At 41.1% G+C, this 8,616-nt stretch overlaps 1 protein-coding gene across 1 annotated transcript; it reads left to right on the top strand.

Moving 5' to 3' along the window:
- Positions 1-7,665: 7,665 nt before the first annotated feature.
- Positions 7,666-8,616, top strand: LOC133252097 (olfactory receptor 2T8-like). Its single transcript, XM_061424821.1, has one exon. The coding sequence runs from the start codon at positions 7,666-7,668 to the stop codon at positions 8,614-8,616; it is 951 nt and encodes a 316-aa protein (XP_061280805.1).

Genomic DNA, 8,616 nt, shown 5'->3' with positions numbered 1-8,616 from the left:
CTGCCACTGCTTGTACAGCTCTGGGCCCTGGGAACCTGGCTTACTCAACTGTAGTTTGATTGAAAGAGGTATGAACATGCCCCACTGAAAATAAAAGTCATTCTCTGACCAGAAGTAACCAGATTAGCACATTAATTCAATAAATTCTGTCCATGCTGAGTATAGGCAATGTAAGAGCTTTTGGGATTACAAAGACTAGAAGACACAGATCCTTCACCCCTCAGGGGCTGGGAGAGTGGGCAGGTGACCACTCTCAGCTGTGTTCCTCTCAAGGAATTGTCCATGCTGAGGAGAGGCACCTTGCTGAAGGCCATGGTTCTCCTTGGAGAGCTGTCTGAATCTCGTGACTGGTAATATAGGATATAAATGCCTGACTGTCTTGTCTCAGTTTGACCCTGAAGGGACAACCAAGTTCCAGAGCTCCCCAAATTCAGTCTCCCCATAGAATCATCTGAGGAACTGCAGACGACTTCTTGCATCCAACTTTTCTTCCTTAACCCTCTTCTTTCACCAGAATTCTTAATTCTGAAGAGCATTCTCTAATAAATTTTTGCTTGCAAAGCATGTCTCAGTCTACTTCTGTGAAACTGAACTATGACTCAGGAATAATGGTGATTTAAAGCTGAGATGGCAAAATATCATCATGTACATGCACTCACTGCATGTGGGCATTAGGAGGGGCTCCTTTTATGGTTGATGTGAAGAGAAGTAAGAAATTAAATCATGGAAAGACCTTCAGTTCAGTTCAGTTCAGTCGCTCAGTTGTGTCCGACTCTTTGCGACCCCATGAATCGCAGCACACCAGGCCTCCCTGTCCATCACCAACTCCGGGAGTTCACTCAGACTCATGTCCATCGAGTCAGTGATGTCATCCAGCCATCTCATCCTCTGTCGTCCCCTTCTCCTCCTGCCCCCAATCCCTTCCAGCATCAGAGTCTTTTCCAATGAGTCAACTCTTTGCATGAGGTGGCCAAAGTACTGGAGTTTCAGCTTTAGCATCATTCCTTCCAAAGAAATCCCAGGGCTGATCTCCTTCAAAATGGACTGGTTGGATCTCCTTGCAGACCAAGGGACTCTCAAGAGTCTTCTCCAACACCACAGTTTAAAAGCATCAATTCTTCAACACTCAACTTTCTTCACAGTCCAACTCTCACATCCATACATGACCACTGGAAAAACCATAGCCTTGACTAGACGGACCTTTGTTGGCAAAGTAATGTCTCTGCTTTTGAATATGCTATCTAGGTTGGTCATAACTTTCCTTCCAAGGAGTAAGCATCTTTTAATTTCATGGCTGCAGTCACCATCTGCAGTGATTTTGGAGCCCCCAAAAATAAAGTCTGACACTGTTTCCACTGGTTCCCCATCTATTTCCCATGAACTGATGGGACCGGATGCCATGATCTTCGTTTTCTGAATGTTGAGCTTTAAGCCAACTTTTTCACTCTCCACTTTCACTTTCATCAAGAAGCTTTTTAGTTCCTCTTCACTTTCTGCCATAAGGGTGGTGTCATCTGCATATCTGAGGTTATTGATATTTCTCCCGGCAATCTTGATTCCAGCTTGTGTTTCTTCCAGTCCAGCATTTCTCATGATGTACTCTGCAGCTACCCGACGCCCCTAAGCCCAAAAACTGGATAATTTTCAATATTTGATGTGGTAACCTTGGAAATTAAATATCCTCCCCTTCTTGGCATTTGTTCTGTTGCTTGCTATGGACATTGGATATTTGTTTAATGAGCTTTATATTATATTTGTAAAATCTGTGTTTCTGTCACAGTTTTGTGGCTTTAGAGAGAATGGAGGCAAGTTACACTAGTAACTACAATTCTTACAACCTTATAACAGGGAGATGACTTAAGGTTGTCTATGAATTTAATTCATGCAACAAATGTTTTGTGATGAAAAATTATTGTTCCCATTTTACAAATGAGCAAATAGGTTCAGGCAGGTTCTTAGCTCAGAATGATGCCTAAAAATATTGACACTCAGCTCTATATAACTTCAATGTCAAGTGTCTGTCTATGCTATGTTTATTTCTGTAAATTACTTAGTATGACAGAAACCCAACTGGGCCAGAGCTGATGGAAAAGTGAGAAAGAGGTGATCAGTCTAGGCAGGTGATGTGTTTTTCATAGCAGAGTATTTGTTGAATTTTTGACTTGAAAAATTCCAGTGGAATTGAGCTCTGAGGTTAGAAAGATCAGTGTGATATTGGATGGGAACATCTTATAGCTTAATAGGAAGAGGCAGAAGGAACCAGAGGGACAAAAGTCTGGAAAACTCTGGAAGATTCCTTGTTGGCTTCACCTACACCCAATATTTAGTGAACACTTACAATGTAGGTCATATCCCAGAACAAAAGTCAATATTTCCCATTCCACTTTGGAATGGAAGGAGAGTCAGTTCTTCCCAGATTGATCCATAGAATCTCTCCCCAGTTTTCCTCTCAATGTTTCCCTGAAAGAGAGTTTGTTTACTGGTGAACCGAGATGAGCAGAAAACTTTGCAAGAGGCTTCCTTTCCCAAAAGGTTTAACCGCAACAGACTGGGGACAGAGATGTGGCAGAGAAGGGTTCTCTAAGGACTTGTAAGAACAGAAGTAGCTTTCTTTAGTCACAGTTGAAGGGAAAACAATGAGTCTCAGTGAGAAGTGACACAGCATAAAACCTCTCAGCTGGATGCTAAACCTGGCCAACAAGTGTTTCTCCACAGGTGACAGAGTCTGCTGACTCCAAGATAGAAGCCCCTTCCCTCCTTGTCTAGCCCTCTTCCATGGTCTTTGCTTTTGCATGAGGGCTGTATGGTCTCTCTGTGCTCTAAGTTTTCTTTCCAAATGAGTTTTTCTTGACCACTAAAGGTTCTATTGGGTTTTTAGCATGAAACACTCTTTTCCAGGATTTGGGGCTTCCTTCTTTCTGAACTTTTTCTTCCCATTTTCAACCAGTATTAATGCATTTCTTCAAAATCTTTCCACAGCCAAGGTGGAAGACAATGGATAGTTTCTGCTGATGGATGGGAGGCCTTCCAGACATCTTGATCAACTGATCTTTTCACAAGTTAGGAGGAAATTCTAGAGGAGTTCTGACCAAACAAGCCTTTCTTTCCCCTGGAAATTTCTCTTCTCGATGTTTAATAATTCCCTTCAGCTTCTGTTTCAAGAAGATGGAGATGTGTAGTTTTCTCTGCAGTTAGAGAGACCCTTTGTAGATCCAGCTGAGTGATCTGATCAGTCCTTCTTGGGTTGTGGAATCTATTTACTCAGGGCATAGAGCTCCCAATGGAATCTACCTCATGACTCTCCAGGCTTTCCTGATTACATGGTGTTGGGTAAGGCTCTTCCTCTCTGTGTCTTATACTTTACCTCTCTGCTATGAAATGCTTAAAATGATTTTTCACCTGACAACTATCCCTGACATTTTCTTGATTACTATTTATCTTAAATTAGAAAACTCTTGTGTGCTTCGATTTTGTTTTCTGAAATGATTTTTCTCCTAACTCTTTACTCCATGGGTAGAATTAGAGAAAACCCGAGAGTTGCTTGATCCAGTATTTCATTTTAAAGCTCAGGAGACTGAGACCTAAGAGAAGGGAAATTTCATTCCTATGGGCTCATGACCAGTTTTACAATGTTATACATGATTTGTCTATTCAAGTTTAATGAAGTGCAACTTGGCTAGACCATCTGAAACTGGCCCCTTCAAGGTACTGGGAGAGTGTCTCTGATACCTGTTTGTTAGATTTTGAAAGATTATGGTAAAGTCCTCTCATGCTTATCTACCATTTGTGCTTATGTTTGCAACTCATGAAAACAATTTTTGCTTGTCTTTCCCTAAAACCACATAATTTTTTTTTTCTATTGGATGATCTCTCCTGTTCCTCTTCTACTTGAAGAACCCTGAACTCTGCTCTTATTTGGTGAAATGTTTTGGTGTTTGCTCCTTTCTCCTTCTACACTGTAGCTTCCTTCTCTTTTGAGAAAGTTCTACCACAGGTTTGACTTCTCCTCATTCTGCTTCCAGGCTCTCTGAGAAAATTCCTGGGTGCACCCTTACAGGAGTCATTTATGCACAACCTTGGGCTCTGCAAGCCTTACCTGAGGGATGCAGGATTGCCTTTCTACACTAAAATATCCCCTGCTTTGTCTGGCTGAGACTATATCTGCAATAGCTATCTGGTAAGGCTTTGTTGAAAAAAAATTGCTTTACAGTTGGTACCAAGGGATTACATTACATTGGAGTAGGGCCATGTTTATCAGTAAAGATTAGTTTTCCCAAGGCATTTATTGAAAGTCAACTGATGCATCTGATTAGCCTGAGTAAACAGTGGCCAAGTTTCCTATTAAGATGTAAATTCAAACTCTAATGCAATGCACTTAAAAATATTTTCCTTCCTTACATTTCTCTTGCTACCATCTTGTTCAGAGCATAATAAGTAATGGAAATTGTAGACATCATTATGTTCCTGCCTATGTGTATTGGGTACCTACTATGCACCAGACACAAGAGTAGAGGCTTTATATACATAATTCATTTTATTCTCACTGCCGAAATGGATGATAAAACTGAGGATCACAATGATTAGGTAACCTGCCTAACGTAACACAGCCAGTGGCCATCTCTTGCTTGAACCATCGCAGCTTCTTACTAATAGTTTCTCCCCTTATCATGTCTCCTTGTCTCTCTGTCATTCAGTGAACAGGCTTAGCCCTACTCCTCTGCTCAACAACAGTACCCACCATTTGTTGATCATTTTCTGTGTGAATAAGGCAAGTGTCTGGTGCTTTTGACACATGAACTCAGTCTTCCTAACCACCCTGGGAGGTGACTATTCTTGTCCTCATTTTGCAGATGAGATGAAAGAGTCAGTGAGCACTTAACTGAAAACTAATAATTGATGGTGTTACTTTCAGAGGTTTCTTTCAGAGATTTTGACATTCACATAAATAAATGTATACAGAAACATATTCATTTCTTTTTACACATATATGAGTAAAATATAATACTAAGTAATACTCCCTGAAATGTATGAAATATAGTATAATTGTAATATGATATTTATTTAAACATATATATCACATAATATAAAATAAGTAATACAATACCTTATATGTTCAATTTTACTGTATACACTCTTCTTTAATGTCACTTTTACATTGAACAATATAGTTTGAGGACAATTCTATATAAACATACAAAAAGCAACCTCATTCTCATATTATTTCAGTTTATTCAATTTTTACTCTTGATAGGTACTTAGTTCTTTTTACCTGTAACTGCTGTCTTTCTCCCACTCCAGTACTCTTGCCTGGAAAATCCCATGGGCAGAGGAGCCTGGAAGGTTGCAGTCCATGGGGTCGCTAAGAGTCGGACACGACTGAGCGACTTCACTTTCACTTCTCACTTTCATGCATTGGAGAAGGAAATGGCCACCCACTCCAGTGTTCTTGCCTGGAGAATCCCAGGGATGGGGGAGCCTGGTGGGCTGCTGTCTATGGGGTCGCACAGAGTCGGACATGACTGAAGTGACTTAGCAGCAGCAGCAGCTGTCTTTCTAGTGGTTTTTTTCAGGAAGCAGGTATTAGGTGTGTTCAGTTTGCCATTTTAATCCAGAGGTTGAGTTGTTAGTATATCGTGGATTGCTAGACTAGGTTTTGAGGATTCTATTTAGTTTTCCTTGAGCTACTGGGATGGAGAACTATGTGGCTGTTCCTAATGTACATCCTGTCTTTTCCCCCATCACCAATACAGAACTATTCCTGCAAACACAACTCATCTGCACGAGTCTTTGTTCAAGTCCTTCTCCTCTGCTCCTTGGGATAAACTACTATCTTTAGAATCCTTGTACCACTTTCCAGCTTCTGCTGGCTGAAACTGGTAGTTTTGGTTTTATTCCTATCTTTGGAGAGGTTACTTTGTGGTTTATGCTCACAGGTGTCTTTTTTCCATTTTTCCCCCTTCCCTTGCTCAGTTTTTTATTGCTTTTGCTGTCCCTTCAAATTTTATTTTGTGGGTTCTAATTTCAGCTAGCCTAACTTTATCCAACATATACTGTGTTCCTGTTCTTGATCTCATTACTGATTTTGAGTGACTTTTGAGAGAATTCTACCTCTATATGGTCATATCCAAAATGCAAGAGTCCTTTTGGGAATTAATTGGGATCTCAAAGAAATTATAGATTAATTTTGTGGAGAATTTACATCCTTACACTGTTAAGCTTATGTCTCAAAAAATATGCATAGCTTTTTCCAGGCCTTCTTTACTGTCTTTCAATTATGCTTTATAATTTTTAGCATTAGGGTTCTTTCCTAGGCACTTCACACTTTTTATTGCAATTGTATAAGTTGTTTATTTAGTGGTATGTATGAAGAAGATTCAGATTTTTGTATGTTGATCTTATACATAGTATAATGTTAATTTAAAATTATATTTCCATATTCCTAATATAAGATGTATAAAATACACAGTTGGAGAGAGATAACTCTCAACCCTACTACCTAAATGGAACTATGTGCTTAAATATATTGGCATATTTCTCAGTTTTTTGAAATGCTTAAAAAGACTAGTTGTTATAATTTTTTTGCTCAGTATCTATTAAAATGTCATAAGTATTCCACTGGCAACATATTTGATTATTTTATAATTTACTTTGTGTTGGGTTTTAGGTTGCCTCCAGTTTTTCATTTACTAGCTTCTTAAGAAATACTTTATGCTTCCATATCTGAAAAAGTAATCTCCCTCTGTCTCAGTTTCCCCACTTATTAACAGTGATAATAATCAGTCTTTCCAGGCAGTTATGAGGATGTGACAGAGTGGTCATGGTATTGCTTGGCACATGAGAAATGCTTGAGTAATGTGAGGTATCATTATTTCTGTCCTATTAGGAATAGCTTATGCTTTCACCTTCAGTGTTTAATATCACTTTATAAGATAGCTGTTATCTCAAATTAATATGAGAAAACAAGTTCAGAGAGGTTATATAAATGCTCAGTTCACAGAGATGGTAAATGCCTTTGCTGCTTTAGTATGTTTATCTGAAAAAGAAAATCTTTGATTAAGGCTGGCACCCCACTCCAGTACTCTTGCCTGGAAAATCCCATGGACGGAGGAGCCTGGTAGGTGCAGTCCATGGAGTCACTAAGAGTCAGACACGACTGAGCAACTTCACTTTCAATTTTCACTTTCATGCATTGGAGAAGGAAATGGCAACCCGCTCCAATGTTCTTGCCTGGAGAATCCCAGGGACGGTGGAGCCTGATGGGCTGCTGTCTATGGGGTTGCATAGAGTCGGACATGACTGAAGTGACTTAGCAGCAGCAGCAGCAGCAGCAGCAGGGCTTGGTAGGAAAAGCAGTTCTATAGACTGGAGACAGACTCATTCTAGTAGAAGCAAAATCAGTGCCCACTTTAGCAATAATAGCTTGATATGTGCTTCTCAACAAGATGCAGCAAGTCCTAGATTCAAAGCAGCATCAGCAACAACAGCCTGCATCTTTGTTACAGGTTATTTCTCTTAAGAGGACATGCCTTTTGTTCTAAACCAAATAACATTTAAAGAGGGCAACATATTGGAAAAAGTTGTAATTACTTTAGTAATGTTGCACTAAACATAAACCACCTGATTCCAGATCCAAACCATCTACTGGTGCACACTTCTGCAGGAACAATGGTCTTGGTGAAAAATCAGACTCTCATGTCCCATTTCATCCTTCTGGGCCTCTTCAACCACACACCACTGCACCTCCTCCTCTTCTCCATCATCATGGCCATGTTTCTGGTGGCCCTTTCTGGCAACGGGCTCATGATCCTCCTCATCAACACTGACTCCCGTCTACACAGCCCCATGTACTTCTTCCTCAGCTGGCTGTCAGTCATGGATCTCATGCTCATCTCCACCGTTGTACCACGGATGGCCATCGACTATCTTATGGGCCATGGTTCCATCTCCTTCACAGGCTGTGGGCTCCAGATCCTGTTCTTTGTCACCCTCCTGGGGGATGAGTGCTTCCTGATGGCTTTCATGGCCTATGATCGCTATGTGGCCATCAGCAACCCACTGAGGTACTCAGTGGTCATGAGTCGCCATGTCTGCTGGTTCATGGTGGCATTGTGTTGGCTTTCTGGTCTGGTGGATGGGTTAACTCAGGCCATCTATACCCTGAGCTTTCCCTACTGTGGCTCTCAGGAGATCGACCACTTCTTCTGTGACATCCCCGAAGTGCTTAAGCTTGCCTGTGCTGACACTTCTCTCTATCAGACGATGATCTATGTGTGCTGTGTCATTATGCTACTCCTGCCCTTCTCTGTCATCTCTGTCTCCTATCTGCTGATCTTTGTAACTGTGCTCCGCATGCATTCTGCTGAAGGTCGGAAAAAGGCCTTTGCTACCTGTTCCTCCCACATGGCAGTCGTCTCTCTCTTCTACGGAGCTGCCCTGATCACCTACATGCGGCCCCAGACCTACCACTCCTCCAAGCAGGACAAGGTGGTCTCAGCCTTCTATACCATGATTACCCCTATGCTCAACCCACTCATCTACAGCCTGAGGAACAAGGAAGTGGCTGGTGCTCTCAAGAAATTCATGGGGAGGTGTCTATGTGGTGGGAGACAGGAATAA

This window comes from Bos javanicus, chromosome 7, assembly GCF_032452875.1.
Source record: "Bos javanicus breed banteng chromosome 7, ARS-OSU_banteng_1.0, whole genome shotgun sequence".
NCBI classification, from domain to species: Eukaryota; Metazoa; Chordata; class Mammalia; order Artiodactyla; family Bovidae; genus Bos; species Bos javanicus.
Note: the sequence above shows the minus strand (reverse complement) of the source record. Positions and strands in the feature narration are given on the sequence as shown.

What these genes read in the sequence shown, in the direction of transcription:
- LOC133252097 (XM_061424821.1), top strand. Translation starts at nt 7,666, where the DNA reads ATGGTCTTGGTGAAAAATCAGACTCTCATGTCCCATTTCATCCTTCTG.